The 26,591-nt window shown below is 38.6% G+C and overlaps 2 protein-coding genes across 5 annotated transcripts in view; one reads left to right on the forward strand and one right to left on the reverse strand.

The window, feature by feature from the left end:
- Positions 1-720: 720 nt before the first annotated feature.
- Positions 721-23,070, reverse strand: SANBR (SANT and BTB domain regulator of CSR). Its single transcript, XM_053939507.1, has 21 exons — positions 22,935-23,070; positions 19,833-19,998; positions 17,802-17,988; positions 14,561-14,654; positions 13,341-13,579; positions 11,969-12,027; positions 11,186-11,346; positions 10,287-10,373; positions 10,053-10,163; positions 8,127-8,250; positions 7,806-7,958; positions 7,476-7,621; positions 6,971-7,070; positions 6,455-6,487; positions 5,768-5,867; positions 4,709-4,800; positions 4,560-4,588; positions 4,392-4,465; positions 3,650-3,738; positions 3,139-3,230; positions 721-2,731 (listed from the first exon to the last, which is right to left on the reverse strand). Exons 2-21 carry the CDS (start codon positions 19,980-19,982, stop codon positions 2,695-2,697), a joined length of 2,157 nt encoding a protein of 718 aa, XP_053795482.1. The 5' UTR covers positions 19,983-19,998; positions 22,935-23,070; the 3' UTR covers positions 721-2,694.
- A 363-nt stretch (positions 23,071-23,433) lies between these two features.
- PUS10 (pseudouridine synthase 10) overlaps positions 23,434-26,591 on the forward strand; it is a 33,591-nt gene continuing 30,433 nt past the window's right edge. For all 4 annotated transcript variants that reach the window (XM_053937145.1, XM_053937147.1, XM_053937146.1 and 1 more), the window contains exon 1: positions 23,434-23,665. The gene's annotated coding sequence lies outside the window, so the exon portion shown is untranslated. The remainder of the gene's footprint in view (positions 23,666-26,591) is intronic.

The following is a 26,591-nucleotide window of genomic DNA, read 5'->3' on the forward strand; positions in this document are numbered from 1 at the left end:
CAAGAAAAGGAAACAATGATTTTTAAAACATTGATTCCCTTCTGGCCAAGAGAAAGGTGTTACTCAGTCACATCAAACATGCCCATGCTATTCACAGACTGGGGCAACCATATGTCCACACTTCTCCTAACACAACATCTTTTTCTTTTGGAGCCAACACTGAATTTAAAATTCTGTCCCTTTCTCCAAGATTTCTGGGCATCAAGGAGACAAGCACAGCTCCAGAGTGGAGTAAGTTCATTTATACCCATGTGTGACAGCAGGATGTACACTGTAGCCTTCCCAAGAGCCCAACTGCACAAATAGAGGAATCCAAGACATCCATACAGCAATTCCTAGAAACAGAATCATGGAAACTAATTGTATTCACAGATTTAACAGATTGTACCATTTAAACAATCTGCACTGTGGCAGTGCAAAGCAAAGTTATGTTTTTTTAAATATAGCTTAGTCTGACATTTTGCATACTTGGGTCAGTTGTAGTGCAGCTCACTGAGGAATTTTTAATCCAGCTTCAAAACTTGATGCAGATAAAAATTCTTTTTAAGTTCTTGTAGTTTGGAGTAGCTCTGCATTTAATGATATCCTGTTCTTGACAGATAAAAAGCCTGTATGAGGATGCTGTGATTTAATCACAAATACACATGCATGATTGAGACCATCAAACAATATCTATGTACTTACTTAGCTCTTAAAAGCATCTATAAAAAACTCACACACTTCTTAAATTAATAATGTTTATTTCCATTAAACCAAGACAAATTTTCAAAATTAATACAAGATAAAATTCAAGGTGGTTGGCATAGGGAAAAAAGATAAGACTGCACATCATATATATTATTTGTATATGCTCAGAAATATTTTTGAGTAAAACAATACTGGCATGTAGAACTGGCACTTCCACAGAACAAAACCAGCAGAATTTTCCTTTTTCTTCTAGTCAATAGGTCTATGAAAACTAAACACACATACATGCAGCCTGCAACTTTCACCCCAGGTTTACCATGGGAATTTGGAACAACCCCCTATATCTGAAGTCACAAAATTGTAGCAAAACACTTTTTCTACTGCATTTTTCAAACCTGATGGGTTTGATAATACTTTCAACAAACAACAATCAGTTTTCCAACACTGACTACAAGTGCTTCAAACTGCATTAGTACTTGCAAACAGGCCTGAGGGATTCACAAAACCTTATTTATTTGATAACAGATTAAAGCACTCCTGCAAAGTTACAGCTGCCACCTGATATCAAAAGCACTGAAATCCAATTTTGCTTGTTGGTTTCACTGGGCTCCAAATTTGCTACAGCATTGGACAAAACACACAAGTAACACTGATTTTTAATTGTTTCAATAAAAATCTTCCACCTTGACAGCAGTATGTTCAAGTATTGCTATCCTAGTCTTCTAACCCTACCAAAAATCATCAAGAAACAAGACAAACAAAAAAAGCCCAAATGGAGAGAAGAGCATTTAAACAAATCTCCCTCTCCTTACCCCACCCCGCCCTCCCACCCAGGAACTTGCTGACTTAATTCCAAACTCACAATTTATTGTATAGCCAGGAGTTGGAATAAGCTTTCCCTGAGCTCTCTTTCTACCTGTTTCAAAAAGTCAGAACATGTTTCCTTGAATTCAGCCATCATCATCATCATTATTATTATTGCCATTTTCTCTGCTAATATGCAACATATTTTCTAGGCAAGTTATTTCTTTTTGGTAGCCCTGGATTTGTGTTCTATTGCTCCAAATACAGAACTCGAAAGTGCATCTGACTTCTAAACAGTGTTAATCAGGCAGGTTTCAGGGAGTAACGAGACCCAAAAGATCTACGTAAAGCCTTTGTAATGATACATCTGTGTTGAAAGAAGCAGAATTACTAACAGATCTGCTCAGAAATTTAGTGGCATAGCATCAGTTAGAGAGAGAACTACTTTGCATCACAAGGTTTGAGTTTTAGAAGGGAACAAAGCACTGTCCTGCACAGGAGGGGTCAGGAATGGGGATAGGTACATACTTCATATACATGAAAAGGAAGTGGTTCACATGCAAGATGCAATGCTGCACCATCATGGCACTGAGAGCATCTTTGGAGGTCTAGTCCCTACCTGCTACCCACCTTCAGAGGAGTGGGAGTTGTGTGATGTACACAAGGAAGCCTCAGAACTGCATGAAAATTTTGCTTAAATTAGTCTAAGTCACCGGCATTATCATGGACTTGAAATGCAAATCCCCAGAAGACTGACCTAAAATGTACCATCAAATACAACACAATATAAATACACAAGGAGACTTGGGTTAATGCTGCTGACTGCATTCAGAATTCAGTAGTCTTGCTTTTTCCTTTTCAGTATTTCTAGCATACCAAAAGGCATATTTGTATCTTCCCCCATAAATAAAGTTAGTCTGATAATTTAATTCTGTAGATTTATAAAATATCTTCTATGCAACTTAACGCAATAGCCTAAAAAAAGCAATTAAATTTAACTTTAACAAATAATATATTTACAATTCAAATTAGTACAGACCTTATTGGGTTTGCATTCATTTATAGCACAAAATAATTTACAAGGCTTAAAGTAATAAATAAGTCACTGGAAAGCTTTCGGAGATGTGCATTCTCCAAAGGTCAGAGTGCAGTGGAGTTTCAGGAAGCAGTAATGAGTTCTGGCTATAGCATGTCTATGACTCCTTATGTTGGACGGCCTTGACCAAAACGGGTTTTTGACCTGAGTTAAAAACACATGAGAAACATACTCACATTATTAATGTAGGGTTTTTTGCATTATTAATGCAGGTTTTTGATGTGTGTGGGGTTTTTGGGTTTTGTTCTACAAGGTGGATAAAGAACAGGCTAAAAACCTTGGCTAACACTTTTCTGGTTTTCCGTAATTTCCCAAAAAGAAAATGATGTTGGAGCTGTGGTGAACCTCCCCCCAGCACGGCTCCAAGAGTTTCATTCTCCCAGCTCCACTGGGAGACCAAGGGAAGCTTTTGCACCTCATATGGCTTAACCTGTTGGAAGCTGATCCATAAGAAGTGTGTGAAATGAAGCATGTTTTTCTTTAAAATGTTTATTTAAAACCCACCACCCCACACTCCCCAAATTTTTCTTGCTTTTATTTTAAAATCTTACCTGGGATTCTTCTCAGCATTGCTTTGTCGTGCACTGACCTGTGCTGAGGCTTTTATCTGAGCTTCAAGTCTAGAATAAATGCCTCCTGCATACTGGAATCCAGAAAAAAAAAAAGCAAATTTTAATAATAATCAAATTTTAATTAATTTATTTTAATAATCAAATAACAATCAAATTTTGACATTATTTCAATGTAATCAGTGACTTTCCATAAAAATCACTAATATTCAGCACAATCTATGGCATACTTTTGTCCATTACACAACCCAGTACTATTCTATACTAAACCCATTCTATTTTCCATGAGCAGTTTTTAAAAGCAGCAAACTTTAAACATTATTTTAAACTCCAATCCTCAAAAAATCACGTTTGGAACAAAATGAAGATTGATAAAATTAATTCTATAGCTTAAGTATTGAATACATGTTATTTTCATTTGTGCTTAATATTTTTGTTAACCAAGGCTCACTTCAACTCTGCAAACACTACATTTTGCCAGGACAAATCTTACTTCTTTGCTGTCTTTGGACTTGACTTGATCAAGGTCTCCCAGTCTCATTTTTATTAAGTGCCCTGTGATCTCAGACATTCTTCTCTGATCTGTCAGAAATAAAAAAGGATATTTAGAACAAAGGTTTCATTGCTACTGAACACAAGGAGGATTAGGCACAGACTTTAGTGATACTGGATTTGTAAATTTTTTTTTAGGTCATACAAAAATCCTGAACAACCAGGCTCCTAAATCCTGATGCAGCCTCAGCAGCCTTGGCAGATACCAGAATCAGTCTGAGGCACTACACTGAGATAAAAATCTCAGGAAATGGTTTTGAGGCAGAAGGTTTTAAAGCAGCAAAATCAGACCAGAGTTTCAGGAGAGATTAAAAAAGGCAGAACAAATTTTAATCCAATTCTGAATATTTTTAGTCAGAGAGACTGAGAAAGATATGGAAGTGGATGTTTCTCTGTTTATCTGCACAGAGAACAAATGCCACAAGGATGCAGGAAAAATATCTGCATACTTTTATAATCATGAGATGACACAACTATAATCTCTGTAGGTTCTGTACTGACATTCCAAATAAAGCACATAAATCACACAAACACCCCAAATCCCACTGCAGTATCTGAGATTAAATTCACTCTACAGGGATGTAACTAACTGAATTTTAAGAAAATTAGCTTGATTTTTTTTTTTTTTTTTTTTTTTTGCATAATGTTAACTTTATGAAAGCTAAACTCATGCAGGAACAGACCATCTTCTCTTTGAGCATCTTGGTTGTATCTCAGGGACCTGGAGGCATCCCATTTGTTCTGCTGCATGCTCACACTGCAACAGAAAGGTGCACACACCCTGTTATCAAGAACAGCTTAAAAGAAGGAGATACTAAAATGTGTTCTCAAGGGCTTTGAAAATGACTTACATGAATGGAGAAGCATCTCGGGAACTTGACTGTTGAAGAAAAAAAAAACCACATTTAATGTGGTTTTCTAAGGTCAAGTCAAAAACTTAGAGAAAATTCCTCATTGTTTAAGCCAGCCAGAAAGCCTGGCTTCACAGCTGTGATTTTACCTTATCAGATGGCTTCTCCCTTTTTGCAACACTAGGTGAAGAAACTGCTTTCTTTGGGTGCCTGTAAGATTTCTTTAATTTCTCCTTTCTTCCTGCTAATGGAAGAAATGTCTATTCATACCCTCAGATACTTGAAATTTCTCAACTACAGAGCTACTAAAGTATTTTTCCCCCTCTATTTCTTTTCAAATAGTGTAAATCAACAGTCTGTTTTCCTTTTATTACCATTGCAGGCACACTAACACACATTACTCAAATGCTTTTCTATGAGAAATATACAGAAACCCAAGTATTCATTTAAAATGCACAGTGATTGCACATAACAGCACACATTTTTTACATGTAAAAAGTAATGCACATACAAGCTACACTTTTGACCATATTAACTCAATGACTAAATTCTAAGCCATATCAGATCAAACAAGTTTAAATTTAAATTACAAAATTTTCTTTCAAAATGTATATATTTTTAAAAACTGGTACAATTCCAATTGCCCTTTGAGTAACAACAAAAAGAACAAAGAACTGCCTCTCTTCCAATGAATCATTAGAAGGTTGCTTTTTGGCTTTCCATGTTCCTAAACCCATTAACACATTAAAAAATGTATACGAGTGTTTTTAGATCATATAAAGCTTAGCTTCAATGCAGACACAATTTTTGCTACATTAACCAGTCATTCCTCTGTGTAATCAAAAGACAAATCTGCAATTTTTTTTTGCATGTAAAAGCAGTCATGTAATTGCTGCTTTTTCTTCCAACATTTATTACATGAAATCTCATTAATTTGAGAGTTTCCTGCAAAATAAGTGCTTAATAATTCCAGGGAATTCTCAGACATGAATAGCTGCAGCTTTTCTTGTTTGCCAGTGAATTTTGATGGCACTGAGCAGTGGGGTGATTTGTATCTAACACCAGGAAACCTAGAGATAAAATTCAAGTAACTTTTGAGTCTTATTTTTGAAACACCTAATAGTCAAAATCTGCTTACAAAGGACTTCTGCTGCCTCAAATCCCTATCTGATAACTCCAGAGAGGACGACTGTAAAGACTTGATGTACCTGGTTTCTTGCACACTTCTTCTTCATCCCCCACTTCATCCTCCGTGACCTCTGAGCCCGTGGTGTACTCCTCCTCTTCAGACAACAGCGATTGCTGCTTCTAACCAACACCAGGAGAAGCCAGAGATTAAAAGTGAGGCTGGGTTTCTATTAAATGATATATTAAATTTGTCTTGCAGGTGCTGACATCCAGCATAGTTCCCTATCTCAGTGACCAAAGAGTGAGTAATTCCTAAGAGATAGGCAGAGAATTATGGAAATCTTCAGTAATGTGATGTTTACATTGTTTGAATAAACACATTTCTCTAAATAAGTGATAGTGAGTGCCTAGTAATGAGAAATGATGAAGCTTAACAATGAAGACATGAAGCACCTCAGACCAGCCAAGAGAGACAGATACTCAAAACCTTGGATTTCTGATTTATGTTTCTGCCAGCCTAAAAAACTATTAATAACTGATACATGCAGTGCTAGTGTGGCTTGTTGCCATTTACAAAAACAGTCAAAGGAATTTCTCACTTCTATTAAGGGCAAAGTAGTACTTCACACTTACCATACTTTCTTGTAAAAACTGTTGCTATACAAAAAAAATACTTTTTTTGTCTCATTTATTACACAAAAATCAAAGCTAGTTCTTTGCTAGTACAGAAGACCAAATATTTAAAATTAGTAAAATATTTTACTAACCAGCTGCAAAGTCCAGTTCTTCACAGACAAAAACTGTAGTTACAAAGAGAAAAAAGGCATATAAGTTAAAGAACTAATAATATTTCAAATTAAAAAGTAAGAGGAATTCTAAAAATAGGAGTGATATGTTACAGTACAGCACTCTACACTGGTAACTTCCAGGTCTCCTCCCATCTTGAACTCTGAATTTTGGTGGAATGATTAAACTCAAGTAGTTTGAAAACCACTGACCAATTAAATGCAGTCAATTAATGGTTTAGTGAAAGTAAGCTTAGCATTAAACATATTTACACCTGATTTTTTGACCAAAAAAAAAAAAAAAAAGTCCAGGATCAGGAGGGAAGTTATGTACTGAAATATTTCCAGCAGATATGGGAAAAATTTTGCTTTTCACCAACCAAGTATTTTGTACCTATGTCTTACTCCAACAATGTACGGGGTTTATTTTTAGTAAAAGTTGTTCAAGAACTTCAAAGAATCCTCAATATTAGAAGAAGGAAAAGCATCAGCACTCACAGCATTAATTTCTCCAGTTTTGGGGCCCCATGGTGTATTTGGTTCTACAAGCACATCACATTCAAGGCCTTTGTCATCACTGAGCCCAATACCAGAATCGCTTTGAGAGAAATACATAAACCAAAAATAAATATTTCTATTCTACTGCTTCAGATTTAGTCTCAATTGACTCAACATGTATCAAGAAAGCAGGCAGACCTCTGAGTCAGCAGACCCCTTGGCAGCAATACATTCAAATATAAAGATAGCAATGAACACTTATGGAGGTTGAGTAACTAAAAGCCCGCTTGAAAAGTGAAAGGAGAAAGTACTTGTTCTTCACTTCCCAATTTCCAAGTAAACAATCAAAAATAAGTTACCCTTAGAAAGTCCTATGTCTTAGAAAGTCATAGTCTAAGTGCCCTTAGAAAGTCATTTTGAAATGGGAGAGAACTCCAAAATAACAAGCACACATGTTCACTGTTGAGGGCTAAGTTATTTCAGTAACACAATACAATGTTCTTACCTATTCTCATCCTTAGTGAAAGGAACAACTATAACATCTCTATGATGCAGCAGATCATTCAAGATCTGAGCAGTCTGAGATAGCAAAGCATCCCCCTCTTCACTTTCTGGAGGTAACTCCACCATATGATCCCTCACTTTGCAGCCCTGCAATACACAGAGGCAGAAGATCAAATACTGGAGTTAATGGGAAGAACTGATTTCAGTCAGTACAATAACAAAAGTTCAACTTCTGAATTACAATCCTTATTTTGGAAAAAGATCCGTTTTCCTAACATACTGTTGCCCACCCCACCACGTGCTTTGCTCTTTTAAAGGAGAGCTGAAGTACCTTTGGGAGGGTTGTAGGGTCAAACCGAAGAACTTTTTGGTTACAACAGGGATACACTCCTGTGCCAGTTGAGCCCAGAGCACTTGCTACACCTGGATAAAGAACTGGCTGCGAATGGTACTGGCAGTGGGAGAATTCAGTGCACAGGAAAGACTACATCAGCAAAAAGACAGAGTGAGAGGTGAGATGACCTATGGAAGTAAAAATTGTGCACTGTAAAGAACGTGCACATAGCTTTATTACCAAATATTATCCAAACTGCTTTAATCCCTGCTTCACCCCTTAAAAATCACCCCACAAGCCAAAGTGAAATTACCTAACCTGGTTACATCTTGAGCAGGTCAACCAGTTGACAGTCCCCCAAAGACGCCAATAAACATCCTGCCAGGATTTCAGTTCCTCATGAAGGCCAATTAAATACTCATGCACTTCCCAGGTTTTGTCTCTGAAAAAGCAAAATATCAGAGTCTTTACTCTATTTTGATCCTGCTGCCAGGACCACAAGGTGGAGAAAGAGCAGAAAATACAATGGTGAAAAGGCTCCAGTAGTTATAACAGGAGGGATGCAATGTCAGACAATGATTACTAAATTCAGAGCATGACAGAATAGACTTTATTCTTTCAGAACATCCTAAACTTACTCATAAGAAAGAATTACAGCTTGATTCATCTCAAGGTCCATATACTGCAAATTTACAAGCTAAGATAAATATCTTCTATCAAACTGCATTTCTTAGCTAAGTAATTATTGTTGTGTTATCTGTAACAAAACAATAATTACTTAGCTAAGAAATGCAGTTTGAAAACACAAGCTCATGCCCTTTTGATGAAGGTACATACCTGGCAGTTCTAGTACTAAAAATACAGGACTATGTTCCTTCCTTGTGATCAAATAAAACACACCTCTTCAGAATTCAAAAGAGAATTCGCAATTGCAGTGGGGCATGTTATCTTCAGAAAGAGCCGACAAAATTTCCTCCCAGTTTTAAGCCCTGGCCTGAACCATTTTTGTTAAATGTTGGCCTGAACCATTTTTGTTAAATGTGTGCCTATCCTAGACTAAGCAAGCAGCAAATCCAGTTGGAAGTCAGTTCTAGGCACCACTAGAGGACCAATAAATAGAAACCTATTTTTAAATCATTAAAGATAGAACTGTATTAGCTCCTGAACCTGAATTCATTAGTTGCCAGCATCACTTCTCAGTAAACATATTCTGTGTAGCAAGGCATCACAAGTAGCACAAGGCAAATAATTAGAATCTAGATAATCCCCTGAGTAACTTTAAATCCCTGTACATTTATCTGCTGGGAATTGCAGAGCAGCCACATACACTCAGCTTAAGTAAAGTAATACTATTAATGAATTTTATGTGACTAATCACCAATGATCGTAAATAGGTCAGGGCAGGGCACAAGACTTGGTTCTATGTAGATGCTAGGCAGAACTTAACTCCACACCTTGGAATAACTGGTAGGAGCTGATACGGAACTGTTTTGGTTGTTCTGAAAAAAAGGGATCTGATGAGAAAGGTCTCCTGTCAATCTCTCACCATCCTCCTTAAAATGGGCATGTGGGGAGGGAGGGAACTGCAGCTGATAATGGGCTGATCTTCATTAACAGGAGAATTCAACTGTTCACAGCCATGGAGACAGACAGAATTCAATTAAACATTTGTGCCAAATGATTCAGGCTTACATACAGAACAGGTCCTGCAAGTTCCTCTGACAAATACTTCAGGAACAGAAAAACAACCGGCAAAGTTTATTTATAGCAGCCTTTAAAGCAGGTTGAGCATTTGATTTGACAGTATAAAGTCAGATTAGGAAACACTATTTAGCCTTTCTTTGCTGGCATAGAGGGGTCTATCCTTCACTAAAAAAACTTGCAGAAATGCAGCATTTTATTCAACCTGTCATCAACTGCATACATCTTAAAACCATCTGATGAAAGAATTAGCTGAGTATTTTCTATTTAAAGCAGTGCAACACAATAGCCCTCCCAGTAATCATGGCTGCAGTTTTCCCATTTCCATTCAGCAGCAGCAGCGCTGAGTGCATTTCAGTTGCACATCATCATAATCACATCCCCCGTTTTATTTTTTGCTAGGTAATACAAGATGTTGAGATGCTTCATACATTCTTCACATATCTATGACTTAATTTTGTAATGCATCTGAGTATGTAGTACTTCTAAGATCACCCAAAATCAGAGTTGAAGAAACATTTTATATATGTACATATTCACTACCTTATATGAACATAGACAATATTCCCATGTTGGTCTATGTTGATTTTTCCTGGTACACAAGGAATTCTCCTTTCAGTTTCTTTGGTTAGCAACTTTTTACATAAACAACACCTAGATTAAAAAAAAAAAAAAAAAAAAAAAAAAAAGGAGGAAAGAAAGCACTAGAGTAAGAGCAGGGCTTCTAAACACAGGGACTGTCCTTGCTATTGAAGCAGCCATATAAAAATGCCATACCTGTATAAAGTTGCTGCATTTCCTCTAGAGTCTGGATTTACATACTCCGGATCAAAGAGTCTCTCAATCTTCTTGCAGAAAAGTTTACTATTAATGACAGCAACACAGCTCACCCATTAGAAAAAAAACTGAAAATTGCTTTATGTATAGTGAGATTAACAATCACATTCTGACACGCAAAGTCACTCACAGAATCTAGCTTTTCATATAATTTTCCTTTAAATTATCCTGTTAATCTCATGTTTACACAAGCGTGACAAAAGTGATATTTTGATTTTTTCTTTATTAAAATGCTTGACAATATTAACTGCTAGCTTCTACCTTGACTAAAAGACCTTCAACTAGTGAATATTGCTGTGAAGTTGCATTCATTCTAATATTAAGCTTTCATCCTTACAGACTAAAATCCTCCCTTTCATCTTGCTTGTCTGTCAGTCTGCACTCCAATAATTGGCCCTTATCTTGATATTAAGCTGGGATCCTGATGTATGAAAGAACATTCCAGCACAACTATTCAGACTCCCAGCCATCGCGAATTCTAAGTCCAAACATCCAAGTTCACAGGATGCTGAAGTCAAACCATTCTCTACCAATTAGGAGCATGTCATCCCATAAAAGGTTTTTCCCCCTAATCCTTGCTCCCATGTGAGAATTCATGAATAATTTGCCCATGCCATGCTCCTAGTGGGGCCTTTCCTTTTGCTCATTTCCTGTAAAAGCTCTTTCCTTTTGCTCATAATTTTAATATAAACTTCTGAAGTCACACCATTATATTCTGCATTAAAAATACATTCTATGGAAAATAATATATAATTTCAAACTGCAGTCTTAGCTGTTATGAAATATGATCCCAAAGCTCAATAGCACTTCAGAAGTGTATTACAGGGCAAAAAAGTTACCTCTTAAATTTGTCTCTTTTGTCCTTCAGCTCTTCCACCTCATTGTGCCTGAAGAGATCAGCAATGTGTGTAACAAGATTAGCATTGATACAGTTCATGTTACATGGCGTGGCTACAATGGCATTCATATTTTTGTGACAATAATGAATACATTTCTCTACCTAGGAAAAAATAGAAATATGAACGTTAAGGAATTCTGGACAAAACTCCTCCATACTAATTGCTTCAAGACTTTCATTTTAAGTGGAGTGTTTTGGGAAACTATTTCAGTTCGACTTCAAAATAAAAAACAAGCCTCAGATTTGCCTAAAGTTCATCCTGAATAACATGACTTAATTTATGGTCTCCTCCAAAAATTTCAGTAACTTTCCAATTGCTTGTTAAAATAGAATCACAAAACACATGGATCTCAACTTCAACAGCTGTGCTTTACTGTGGGTCACCCCAATGACAGAACTTTTGACAAACATTTTAACAAAGTCAGCATCTATTCCTTATACAGAGCTGGAAAATCAGATCCTAAATTGCAGACATATCATTCATATAAAAAAAGGATGTAAAACAAGCACTCTAGATCACACTATCACATTTAGAAATAACATACTCTTTACATTCTGCAAATATTGGATTACTGCACTGAATAGAAGTAGTGTTAAAAATCTCAAAATGTTCTCATTGCAGCACGTGTTTATGTAACAGCCAAAACACAACAAACAAGCTGTTAAGACACCTGGTAATTAACTGTGCCCTCATGCCAGCAAATCAACCTTTCTTAATACTTACTAATGAATCCATCTTCAAAAACTCAGAAGAAATAAGGATTGAGATGACATTTGATGGTTCTAGAAGGCAACAGAACAAAGGTGGTGGTTTTTACATGGATTTTTTTTTTTGTAATTTCATATCGCATCCCTCCCTCTTCATGTTTAGAATCTGTGTTAGCTATTACTTTAGCAATCAACTTGTCATTCCACCTTCTAGTATATAGAACCTTTTAACCATCTAAAGAAATAAACTTTTGGTTTACCATTTCAGTGGCTAGAGTAGAACTATAATCTGGAAAAATTATTAAAATTGGAAACTTATTTAAAATTGGAAAAGGAGGCTTCACAGGGATACAATGACTAAACAATTACACAAGATTAACTTCCATCTGTAGCTATCACACCCAGCTGAGATTTTTTTCAACATAACCTCTGCATTACAAGTTTTAAACAAACCAAGAGAAGAAGGTTACATTTTAAAAAGTGGTAGCAAAGTCTCATTAAAAAATTAAAAATTCGCTTCAAAATCCACAAAGGCTCTTCTACCATTGTATTGGATCGCATTGAAATCGTAGAAAACATTGCAATTGTACCAACAGGGAGCAGAGGAGAAACAAACAAACCAGTCATCAGCATTTAAAATCTACCACTCTGTCCTTGATCAGAAAAAGTCTGAAGAGTCTTAATTAAAAACATCACATCCCAAAATATATTAGGGGTTTTTTATTGCTTCAACTTTCAGCATGTTTCCTCAAAGCTGTCAGTGCTGGCAAAGCAGAGCCATCTGCTGAAATGACCAGAGGATTTCTGTTGCAACACTCTTCTAACAACTGATGATGCCTTGTGAAGGCTGACCTAGAACAGAGACTAGATGGAGCTAAAGAATAAAGTAGGGATTTATTAAAAGGATCTCCTCAACGGATCCAACTTGGGCAGCACAAGAGCCCAGCTGCACCCCAGGTGAACCCAAAATGGTCACAAAATGGACGACCAGTTACAGGGGCTCACACTTTTATAAGTTCTGTTCCATGTGCGTACTGGAGCTAATTGTCCAATTACAGCTTTAGGCTATGAAGTCCCATCCTTCCTGTTTTTCTCTCTTCAGTCCACGTTGCTTATGCTCTTGGGCCTGAGATCTGGATCATCTGTCCTTGGTCCCCAGCTAGAGAAGGAATTGCTTTGTCTCCCTGCTCTATGAAGAGAGCTTTCCATCCCTTAATATGAAGCCCAGACCCACACACTAAAGCAGCACAGAATCTGAAAAATATAAAAGCTAAAACCTGAGGCATCACTGACAATAGTCAGAAACAGACTGGGGCTGAACTGCATCAAAACCATTAATCTTCAATTAGAACAGAATAACAAACCTAATAGAAATTATCTGCTTTTACCTAAAGTGGGCATTTCATTAGCCTCAGACCCCTTGGAGTTCCTTTTGACATATCTTATCAGCCAGTCAAAGATGTGAACGTCACAGTGCACAGAGATGTCCACCTCCTCCCAGCGCTGGGCATCCACTGACAAGTACTCAGCAAAGTATTTCATCTCTGAAATCAAAAGGTCTCGAGGACACACAAAATCTTCTTTGAGGTTTTTGGCTTCATCGCACACATGGATCACCATATTCGGCCTCCAAAGGAAAAAAGCCACAAAGCAAATTAGGAGCCTAAGCCAATTAGGACACCAAATCCCAACGATGTCATCTCCAACTCAGGGTCATGCATTGCAACACTGATGTCATCAACAGGGTTTTATTAACAGAGGGAAAACAAATTGCAGCTATTAACTATTAATAGAAACTGTTGTTGGACAGGTGAAGAAGACAGAGGCATATCATCTACAGATAATCAGAGTGATTTAATTAAGGGAGCAGAAATAGAAAATTTGTAGCTCCGTTCTCCAATTTTGTTACAGGACACTACCCGAATTACATGGACAACTTACTTTTTCTCCCTTCTCAATTTTCTTCAAAGAATAACCAGATATAGATGCCTAAATCACTGAAGCACCAAGGACAGTAACAGCAGTTTTCATCAGTGGAAATTAAGATTTGGCTTATTGTATATTAAAAATCTCTATTTCTTAAGAAATGCTTGAAGCTAGAATCAGTAAATGTTGTCTCTACAGAGAGATGCTTAGGTTTCAAACAAACATTCTTCTATGTGTAATTATATAGTGTGGAAAACAGGGATATGTGATGGAATAAAAGTGACCTGAATGGCTACTGGAATTCATGAAAAAATTTTTCATTTACAGCTCTTTTCCTGCCTTTACATAGGACAAATCTACGTTCAAGAGTATTTTTAAAAGTGTAATTGAGCATCAGTCTTGTTTCATTCCTTTATAAAACCAGGTATGTTTCTCATTCCTGCCACAGCAGTGATCAATCACCCAGAGGAACATAGATTTATAAATACCATATTGCACACAACACATTCTCAAACCAACTCCTTGAATTTCTGCAGCAATAGAAGGTTTCTAAATTTCTTACAGCATTTATTAGGTTGTTTCCAGTTGTTTTCTTTCTGGTAGTAGACAAATTTCAGCAATTTGACATCTTTCTGTCAATTCTACAATCCCCTAGATAACAAACACACAAAGCTGTTCTTACCCCTGGGTTTCATCAGTGCTTTCTCCACTGTTATGTACAGGATCTTTCTCAGATTCTGAAGAACAACTCCTTGTGGAGGCTGTACTGGGCCTTCCTTCAATGCAAGGAAAAAAGGCTGCATTAGAACAAAAACTCCCGATCTTTTGCTCTTCAGTATCTTGGAAATGCAACTGAAGTACAGCTGTCATGGTGGAGCAATGGCACGGCTAACAACAAATCTGCTTCCATAAGGGCTACTAAACAATCCAGATTCCTGCTCTGAATGCCACCCATGGGAGCTCACAGCAGCACCTTTGCTAGGCTGCCCAGACACTTGGCTACAAACCCAGATAATTTCTGCCTTAGCACTGAACATGATTCTCACAGCCTTGGCACTTCCTTCTGGGAATGTGACCCTTTCCTGTAGCTCTCCTGGTCTGCTTTGTGGGACATGGCTCCTAAGACCCTGCCACACCACAGCTTCTGCCAGGACATAAGTTGAGACCAATGCCACTCCTTACCCATCATGTGCCAGCTTTGGAAATAAGCAGCTTCTAAAGAGAAGAACAGAAGACTCTTAGGATGTGTTTATTTTTGCCAAATTTCTCACATGTGGCTTAAACCAGCTGATTATCTCAAACAATGTTCAAAGAGAGGAGACCAGGAAATTTTGCAGTCCTAGAGCTACATCACTGTGGTTGTTCCAGGAATAAAGGACAGATGCACTTCAATTAGTTCACCTTCATAAAGGTACTACAACCAGTGGAAAGTGGATACAACAACCTAGTGAGGTTCAGGAGTTCAGCCACCAAATCCACTGAGTTCGGGATCAAGGGTTAAAGCAATGACTGTCTTTTCCAGCTGTGAATGGATTACTGCAATGTGAAACTTCAATAATCTTGCTTAGAAGTCAGAAAGATCATTATCTTTTTTAAACAATGGAAGGGCACTGTATCTGTCTTCCACGGAAAACCCTAAGGTGGTGATTTTCCGTGATTATGCCATTCTGTCAGATTTCTGGGAGTTCCAGAAACAACATCTCCCTCTTGAGTAATGTAAGAGGCTGAAGAAAATTAAGACAGACCTCTTCATCTAATGGCTGAACAACTGCAGCAGACTGACAGCAAAAATTATATGGTTCAGAACACAGCAGTTTTGCCCTTCAGGAAAAGCAAAATTACTGCACCGGAGGCAGAAGAAATGAAACTTTTTCCAAGGTGCAGCCAAAGGCCTTGCACAGTTAAGTCTTAGTAAGGCCTTAATAGAGGGAGCACAGTTAGCAGAAGGGGAAGATTCATTCCCAGTAAAACCCAGGAAAGGGCTGCTCCAGCCACAGCTTTCTGGGCAGCCATCCTCACTGCAGGTGAAGTGGAAGCCCCGAGTTGGAATCAAAGGTGTGACTTTTACAAGAAGGGACTGTGGAAAGACACGGTATGAAAGAGTTCTGACTGCAAATACATTAACAAGTCCATTGTGAACACAGTGAAGTGATTTATTGAAGGCAATAATGGTGACAGGAATATGCAACACAGCCAAATTAATGGGGACATCTGAACCTCACCATATATTGCTTCCTATCTTTTTTTTTTCCTCCCCTCCAAAGCTTACAGAGTGATTAACCTTGTAACAAATACTTTACGTAAAAGGCTGTCCTCTGTGCTTGTTTACTGTCATGAGATGTAATCAGAGGGATTTACTAGCAGTTTGCCTTATAATTAGCAAGTATTAAATGAGCTTTTATAACTCGGCCAAAACCAGAATCCACCTCAGAATGAGTATGGTCTGATTTACTTTTTCTTGCTGTTACTCATGACTACAAACAAATGCAAACAGGCCCAAAATTCTTGATCCTAACAATAAGCGAACCTGAATTAATCCACTAGGAAGCAATTAATTAAACAAAAAACATTTACAAATAGGATTGTCTCAAATCCCCAATTCTGAAATGTAGAAGCGCCTCACAAATACTAAGGCGGCGAGTTCACCCAAGCCTGTGAGAAAAAAAGATTAATTACTTGAATTTCATATCAACAAATTACACTCCAATGATTTATCCAAAGTCACAAAGAAAATAGAATAATCTCAGGCTAGGATCTTGTCAAAGGAAACACTACATTAGTGGACTTGACTGCATTAACACTAATTATGTGTATTACATTGTTAGAAAGAAAACATGCACTAATTGTCTCCGGAGTTCTAGAAGCAGAGTTAGCTCGTTACTGCCTCCTGGGAAGCTGCTAATCCTGTAAACAGGGGCCTGTGGGTGCCAGCAGCATTCGTGCCACATCAGGCATGGAACCACATAATTGAAAGCTGATGGGAAGCACTTCCAGTCTTGACACACCATATACAGTTTTCCAGTATCATCCCTTGATTAGAGTTATTAAAAACACTTTCAACAAAGGTCAAACAGGTGTTTTTCTGCTGCAAAGAAAATCAGTGAAGGACATTTTAACAGAGAGCTGTTAAAGCTGCAGTGAAGGACATTTTAACAGAGAGTATGTTGTTTAAACACTTCACTGTCATCTTCGTTTTTAACACAGAAATTATTTATTCATCACTGAAGCAAATTTCTCGTGCAAATATATTAACCAAGTTCTAAAGTCACTGGAACATCTCTGTACTGAAAATCAGAGAATAAAACACATTTAATTACAACTTCTGACAGAAGTAGTACAAAAGGAATTGTTAACAATATTTAATTGAGCTACGATTGAATTTACAACTATTGGGTTTGGTCCTCTTCTGCCCAATAATTACTGGGATATGTAATTGACTAAGACATTTTTTGTCACCTCAAGATTGTCTTGAAGGAAAAATTAGCTACATTTTGCTCCAACTCCTCTGTACCCATCCATGGCAAACACAGGGCTTGTAGTTAGAAGAGTAAGATTTGCCCTCAAGGGATCACCTCCTCAGCTTCCTGCAGCTTTTCTTCACAATACTCTCCAGTTATTTTAATAATGCTGCTTAACATGACTTCAAATGGCTGTAAGGTTAACAGCACACCTCCAAAAATCCTAAACAGAATTCAGCAGAAAGATTTATGCCTCTTGAAAGGACGAGTTACCAAAAATACCCAAGCAAACACTGATTCTTAAACCAAACTAATGGCAAGTGCCTTGTTGTATGCATTATATTCATACTTAGCCCTCCAAAAATGAATGACTATCACTCCTGGGTGGACTTAACCACTCAGGACAGAAGCATGCACACACTGATTATCAAAAGCCAATATAATTCAGAATGACTAAAAACATACCAGTTATAGTAATGGAATCCTGCCCAATAGCAGGCTCCTGAAACTCTGTCTGTGAATCGAGCAAGGAGGATTTGATGTACGTAGCTAAAGTTTCCACAGGACTCCCACCAGCAGCCATCAGGGGATTATACTGGTTGTCAACAGGTGAACTTCCACTGCTTTTTAGCTCATCAAACCTTTTTGCACACTGTCACAAGATTAAATGATAGGACAATGAAGCAGTAGCTTTCAGCACATTTTTAATAACTGTGATTTGAGATGGATACTGTATTGCTCATTTTTGCATGTGAACAGTTACTGATATCAAACTCATAAATGCTTCCTATGTTGTTAGCGGTATCAGTATATATAAACACAGTAAAATAGCTACCGTAATTAAATACTCTAACAGAAAAAGAAAAAAATAGAACTTGTTGAAGCTTTCATTTACTTATACCCTGAGAGATTTTAAGCCCAGTTTTCAAAGAGAAAGTTATGGGGAGAGTTTGAATTCTCATTTTGTAACTAGCTCTTTTACCATAAACATGGTCAAACATTATTAAGAGTGGCTATAGAAATGGATGCACAATTATTATTCTTTTACATTATGACTTCCATTCCAATTTGGAAAAAAGGGACTGCTGCCTTCCACTGCAATTCTATAAACTTTCCATCCCCTGTGTTTTTGATGAACTAGAAAGTCTTTCCATTCTGTAAATTTGTACCAACACAATCATAACTATAGGTGTGGTTCAGCAAAGTCCTACACAGAGGTAACTTGCACATACAAATAAATCTACTTAATTCTACAGGTGCTGCTCCTGTGACACAGGTGTGGGGCTCCATTAGCAGCTGGTTTTATTTATTTATTTAGGGTTGAGTTAACAGACATGTCATGCCAGTGCCCCTTTGGGCCAGGGGCACACAGGGACATCCTTCTGATATTCACAGTGTCTCAAATTTGTGATGCCAGTCACATATGTACAAGAGACAAATAAAGGGATATCTGTGCTTTTATCTAACTGTCTTAAACAGGGACTCCACATACTTGAGACATTCAGTCCTGTAAAAACAGAATAATCAGAAATGTACTAATCAATCATATGAATTAATGTGAAGAGAGGGCTCCTGATATTGTTATTTTATTCGCTTAACATGCACAGTGCAAGGTGAACAGTAGAGATGTGTCCAAGCACTTGAAAGGCAAGTAACATTCCACAGAAGTTCTACACCCAATCCTTCATTTTAATGTTTGAAATACAAGGTTACTGCAACACCCAATAGCACTGCTATAAATGTGAGCTGACACACTTGATTAGGTTTGCAAGAAAGTCAAGACCACAGTCTTGTTTTCTTTCAGCTTTGCTGAATCACAAGGGCAAAAGACATTTTTTCTTAGCTCATACCATTTCAGAAATGAAAAAGTCAAAATTATGATTAAAAAAATAGCACATTTTACCAGGAAATTCAGCAATGCAGAAAGAGAAGTGAGTATACAGAGGTTCTTCCAACTCTACTCCAACCAAAGAAAGAAAAATCTACACCCTGTAGGATCAAAAAAGAAGCAACTGCACTCCTTACCTAATAGAGATCTGTAACCCCTCCTTGTTTAGAGTTTTAACACCAGGCATCGAGTTATTAGGTTTCCTAGTAAGGATACTACAACCTGCACGGGGTTAGTGGGTACTGGCATCCTTTCCATCCAAGTCTCAGCTATGGAGTTTGGAATGCAGTAGCACAGCTACCTTTTAATTCCACTTTTTAATTTTTCCTTTCCAGTAACTTTCATTCTTATTCTATGTAAGTGCTAATGAAATACAATGCAGAACACATTTCTCAATTTCAATGCTCAGGTTCTATAGAAACAGAACAAAACCCCCCCACCCTCCTTTCAATCTACTGCTCATTTAACATTTTTAATTAGGTGTAAATTACTTTAGGAAAAAAAAAAATAAAAGCTTACCTTCAATTTCTCTCCCTCCCCCCAAGAAATGTTTTCTTCTCCATAAAGCATTTCTTAAAGCACACAAATTCTTTGATTAGTGAACTCACTTCTTTGGATGTATATCCTGGAACCAGCCTTGCCACACTGTCCCAGTTGATAGGCTGAGGAACACCAATTAGGGAACACAGGATCATATCCAAAACCATTTGGTTGTTGTCATAGGGGAAGTTATTGTTTTCTGAGAATCCACGACTCATCTTTGGCTACTTGAGCCTAGAAGAGAAAGAGTTTTTAGCAAGTCTCACTGCATGATTTGCTAAAGCTTGATCTACTTTACCTGCAGTACTCCATAAATCACTGGGGGAAGTGTTTACCACAGCATTAAAGTCAAGTACTGAGGCTTTTTGACAAAATTTACATATTCTCAAAACCCTGAGGGAGAAGATGTGCAAAGCACACCAAACCCAACCCAAGAGCAGCAGGTATTATCCACCTTTCCTCTGAGCTGCCTCTTTCCAGAAGGGAAATCACACCCCTGAGGGCTCTAACACAAGAGAAAGGCTTCCAAAATCTCAGACTAAAGAGCCTGAGTTATAGAGAGGCATTTGAATGTAAATTTACTCACATTCAAATACATTTGTCTGTTCCCACAAATCTTCTACTCTCTTTGCCCTCTCTTGCTCTGCCCATCTCCTCAGAACACCTGACTACCATTATTTAGAAGCCAAGCCAGGATACCAATTTAAGGGCCATCAACACTTTGCAGCCAGGAAACAACACCTGAATCTCGTTCAACTCTCATCCCCCCCAACACCTGACATTCCCAATTCCTTATTAGCCAGGATGAGCAGCTCGAAAACCTCTAATTCCTCAGCTTTAAGCTGAACACCAGAACAAAGCATATAAGGACAACAGAAAACACTTTATAAAACAGGATTACATTTAGTTTGGTTTTTTTCTTTTTCCAAATGGATTTTATGTATAGCACCAGGGAACAGAGTACTGGTTCAAAGTACTGATTTAGTTTATACTGGGAAAGAATTGTGGGCATTAATTAAGGGTTTCATGTTCAAGTAAAACAGTCAAAGAGCTCAGGAGGGACTTAGAATAGAAATACTTAATAACAGAACTTAAAAGCCACACACAAATTTTTGACTTATAAAGCAAGAATTATAGAGAATTTGAGAGAAAATACACCTAGATAACACCAGACAACTTGTTACTAAAAGCATACTATATATAGATGTTTCTTTTGCACCACCCTCTTTCTAAAATAAAAGATGCTTAAAATACACAAAATAGCCCTGGCTTTTTCTCCCTCTAGAAGCTGTTCCAGCACTTTTTTCTGCTTGTTTTGTTGGTAGAAACAGAAATCACAGCAGCAAGTAAGCTTTCATCCTCTCAAAAGAGCAGCTGAATTAAATCAGAAGGAAAAAAACCCAGAACCCACTGAGAGAAATCTTTGGTTTCCCACAGTCATGAGATTTAAAAAGAAGGTAAAAAAAGCCACAAAACAGAGGACAAGTCCTGTAGAAAATTTCATACCATTTCAGCAATTCTATCTAAATGAAATCTGCTGTAAAATATGCCAAATAGCCAGTTTTAAAAGAGAAAGGTCCTCACAGGTTACACAAGCCCAGAATTCTGTGGAAAATAGATGCCACTGTCAGGTAAAAGTGGATCAGTCCCTGCGTCCTCATCCCTCACCCTGAGAGCACTTTGAGGCAGTGTCACTGTGGTGATTCTGTGGAGACTTCTCTCTGTCAGTGTGGAGACAGATGTCAGTAGCAATCACATTCCAGCCCCAGTACATCTCCTGTTTCTGCTGTCAGGAGGAGAAATAACCGGGCCAGAGCAGGTCAGCAACAGGGGGCAATGCCCAGTGGTTATGAACACAGAGCTGACTTCTTGTGCTAGCTCTCACACATGGAGCAGCTGTTTTAGAAATATGTTTGGATGAGATAAGTAAATATTGGAGTTTTATAATTCCTTGGTTTCCCACCATAAAATAGGCTTAATGTGAGTAGAATTACCAGCAATGTCAATAATCCATAAATCACCATTTTGAGCGCAAGTGCTATGGGATGATTACACTGGGCAAAGAAAGAAGGGAAGAGAGAAGGAAAACTTTTTTATTTTGGAAGGAAAAAAAAAAAGAGCCTGTTATTTACAGGGGAAAATTCTGAGTGTTTCAACAGTAATAAGTTTACTACACATCAACCCTGTGGACCATGAAGTAGGCAGAGCATGAAGGGATGACAGGTGCTCTAAAACGTGATGACATGTTCAGAGTGAATCAAGTCTTTGTCTCATACAGGTTTCTTTATTTGCTTATTCTGCACATTAAAATACGGTTCTGTATATGCTTATTAGTGCAAAGACGAAGGAAGAGACTTAATTACAGAACCACAGAAGTATTTTTATTTATATTCTGGAAAGAGCACAGGACTCCTCTTTGCAGCTTTACACATGACACTCAGAATTTGCCTTTTCCTCCTTTTCCTCCTTTAGGAAATCCTGTTGGAACTAGGATTTCCAACATGCAAGATTCTGTCTCATGCAAGAACTCCCTAAAAGCAGCAACATAAAGCCTGTAAGAAGTCATATTCTTATGAGAAAAAACAACTTCTACAGATTCTCTCTGCTCTGTTACTGCAAGGAAAGCTCAGGTTAACCTCCTCCTCAACTATGAAAATCGGAGAAAAAAAATAGTTTCCACATTATTTAACTCCAACCAACTCATATGAGACAACATAGAAAGATATGTGAGAACAGAAATTCCTATTAATATGCAGAATTCCAAATCAAATGGTGCAAAGGATTCCTAAGAGTTAATTCATTATGGAAACCCACAATCTGATTCGTCTTTTTTATTATTTAAAGCAAATCATTAACGTAGAAAGGAAGAATTACTGCCCCTTGCAGACACACAGCCTGAGGGAAGGTGATGATGGTGGGATGGGCACAAGGTTTTCTTCCACAGCCCTGAAACGCAAGGAAATGATGGTGCAGAATGAGGCGGCGGAGAGGAACAACAGCAACTTTGCTGCTTGCCCGCGTACCAGCCAACGTTAAAAATTACAAAGCGTTTAAATTTAAAAAAAAAACCAAAAAAACCTCTCTCAGACAATCTACAAGTGCAGCAACCTCAGAGCGGGGACCCCGACGATCCCCCGTGCGCTCTCCACCGGGATCCCTCCTGGGTTTACCTGGCGGTTCCCAGGCGCGGGGCCAGCGGGACTGGGTGGGACGTGCAGGGGGACTCCTCCTTGGGACGATCCGGGGAGCGCAGCAGCGGAACGGGGGCTCGGCTCTACCGAAGGACGAGCGAGACCCGCGGGCGCCCCGTCCGCACCCGCCGCGCCCTCATCTATCGGCGCCGCCCGGCCCCGCCCTCAGGGGAGGAGCGGGAACGACGTGAGGGGGGCGGCCGCCGCCAATGGGCGCGGGGCGGGTGACGAGGCCCCGCCCTCCCGCGCCGGGCGCAGCCAATGGGGCGGCGCGGAGCTCTCCCGCCCCGGGCGCGCGGCGGCCCCGCCTTGCCGCAGTGCAGCGACGGCGAAGACACCTCCCGCCCCGCGCGCGGCGTCCGGTCGCCCCAGCAACGCACCGCCCCGCGCAGCGTCCCGGTGACGTCACGGCGCGCCTCGCACAAGTGACGCGGCCCGGCTCCGGTCCCTCTCGCTGCGGCGGGGGAGTGCGGCGCGTGACGCCACGCCGGGTGGCCCTCGCTCCGTGTGACGTCACGCCGCTCCTCCCCCTCCGCTGCTTTCCGAGCGGAGCCCACGGCAGTAACTCCGCTTTCCGCTGCCACAACTCACCGCAGCACTCGCGCCTGCCAGAAGCCGGCAGGGAAAGAAAATCCCGGCCACCGGAAGGTCTTATCGCCCGCCGAAATAATGCATCAGACACCTGAATTTGGCTCGTGATGTAAGCACAGGTAATTAATTAAGCAGCAGTGTGTTAATGCACTCCATGCTCCTATCACAGAGAAGGAGCCTCAGTACAAGCTCTTCCCAGGTTTTCAGCTGATGAAAACACTTGATACGCTGTTAACCGTAAAGAACAGCAGGAGAACATTGAAATTTGAGCTAATTACACAGAACAGCCTAACCGCTGGGAGTTATTTCACCCACACAGTTTGATTCCCACTGCATGTCTACTACTGTCTCAAGTATTCCCAAACATTTTAAAATTACTTCCTGTGGGAAGCCACCTGTGCCCAATAAAGTCCAGCCCAGATATCCATTTCTCACATAACAATCCTTCCCTTCGTGGTAATTTGGCAAAACTCAGGGATATTAATAATCTTCTTTCCAAAAATACCACTTGTAAACTCTGGAATAATACTGTGAGGACAGAGAACACAAAAAAAAACCAAAAACAAAACAACAACAACAAAAAAAAAAACCACACAGAAAAATTCTGAAAAAATGATTCCACCAATCTAGAGAAGTATCTAAAATCTCTAATTCTCTAATATTGCTGCATTATGATGACATCCAGTTATTCCACGATGAATGGAAACTTGATGGTATGTCAGAGAACTGGAACATGGTTTTTTCAATAATCTGTGCTGTTAGGCAGAAGTCTGTCCCCTCCTATTTATTTTTTTTTTTAATAAGAAAAACATTATCAGTATTTGAGAATAAACAAAAAAATCAGTATCTTAAATTTTACTCATTTGCTGTTCTAGAGACTGTGCTAAATCAGTTACAATAATTCAAAGGTAGTAGAACTGTCTCTTTGTATTTTTCATTTCTAAAACCTCAAGACTGTTGTTTATATTCTGACAGCATAAATAATCCCTGTCATTTGCTGGAGTCTGATAGTTTTGTGACTGTTGTGAAATTCAGGGAATTGTTCAAAGCAGGTAAGGAAGAGCCAGGGGTGCCCTGCACTGACATCATTCCTCTGTTACCAGTCAAACCAGTTACACCAGTGCACTTGTTCCAAGGAGAGATTATCCAGCAGTTTAAAGACTGAGCTCCACGTGGCCACAGAACCCAGGGGACAGATTTATCAGCCCAAAGCTGTTTCAAACTGCCCTGCAAAGGAACCAGTCCAAGACACAAGGAGAAGAGAAAAGAATGTGTCTCACCACCTGTGGACACACACAATTACTACCTGCCTTTACAGCCCAAAAATGTTCACCAATCTCAACACTTGGGCCACACCTGCATGGATAAAAATCTGGAAGGAGTTACATAAGAACATAACTTCTTGTGTTATGTTTTGTAAAACAAGTACAGTTCTGCTATGATTGCACACAAGAGCATTTCTACACTGGTTTATCAAGAAATCCCTGTGCTGGTTTCCAAGTTTGCACCTCTTCTGGAAGGTTTTCACTGCCAACAGATGAGATTTTTTTAAGAAACTGCATTTGCCTCAGCAGCAAATCTCACCAAGTCAGAACAACCTTACTATCCCAGATGGAGTCTAATTCCACACAAGGAAGAATTTTGAACCTGTGCAAAGTGGCCAATTTAGTTCTACTAGACAAACAGAGGATTTAAAATTTCTTTTTCAGAAAGCTGAACAAAGCTTTGACCCTGTGCATGTTCAAGTTCTGTTTGCACCCTGAGAATCACTCAGCAGTGGCATTTGTCAGTAGCTCATATTTTCAAGCAGAAAATGGTTGACCTACTAAACAGTATCAGTAAGATTTAAGTAAGAACAAACTAGTATCTTATATAAAGATATTTCAAAGCTCTGTTACAGACTCGTAGCTCTGCTACAGGTATATAAATAATTCTGAAAAGTAACATAAAGGTAACTTAGTATGTACAGGGCTCAAAATAAGAGCTGCTTGCCTAAATGCTTAGGTTAAGCAGTATTTCAACCACCTCTCTTTTCTGATCTCCTCTTCTACACTCTGCTGTTGCAGCCACATCTGCTCCTTTTGGTCTTCTGCCCTTCCTAAAGCTGTGCAAGTCTTGAGCAGCCTGTCCACAAGCCTTCCTTTCCACCCAGTGCTCATTTAGGTCTTTTTTCTGTAGCCTGCCACGTGGACAGAAACAGACAGTAAAATGTAGTGTATATTTTACTTCAATGAAATTTAATACCCTTCTGCAATCAATACAATTAATTGTGAGTTAAATAACTGACTTCAATTCCTCAGAGCATTCTTTTCCAATTAAGGTAATTGCAAGATTGAAAGGATCAAAATTCTTGTTGATATTTAACAGATACAATGATGACAGTGACTTCCAGGCTAAGTAAAACAAATATAAAGACAACTCAGGTAAGAATAACCTTCCTTCCTGCTAAAAGAATTGTTGTCAAAATAGTGTGACCTGGAAGTGAAAATATATTTATCTTTCTAAAAATAAGACTTAAAACATTCCAACAAGTATCATTGTTCTGAGCCAGAAAACAAAAGAGAAAACAGAAAAAAAACCAACCCAAACCAGCCAGAAAACAAAAAATCTCCCTGAATGGATACTCTTAAAAAAAAAAAAATTGGGGTTTATTTATTCATTCATTTAAAGACTTCCTCTGACTGAAATATTTCACTGACAGGAGAGACTGACAGTCCATTAATTACATCTCAGAACTGTAAATGAATTCCCTCCAGGGGCACACTCTGCACACAGAACTGTACACTTGATACATCCCTCCTCCCTTTTGCTTCTCTGTATTTTAAATTTCAGATTTTTTTTTTCTATTTTCATTTCAACAGCAGATATAATTTTCAAGATAATTTTCTGGTACACAGGGCAATGTCTCGGGAACATGTTCTGTTTTAAACCTCAAAATCTTAATTTGCCCTTTAACTACTTTTTCATTTACATCTGCACTTGAAAAATCTAACAATTTACTATAAATTATTCTAATCACCATCTCCCAATACATGAGGACAACCA

Source organism: Vidua chalybeata, chromosome 3 (genome assembly GCF_026979565.1).
Source record: "Vidua chalybeata isolate OUT-0048 chromosome 3, bVidCha1 merged haplotype, whole genome shotgun sequence".
In the NCBI taxonomy this organism is placed as follows: Eukaryota; Metazoa; Chordata; class Aves; order Passeriformes; family Viduidae; genus Vidua; species Vidua chalybeata.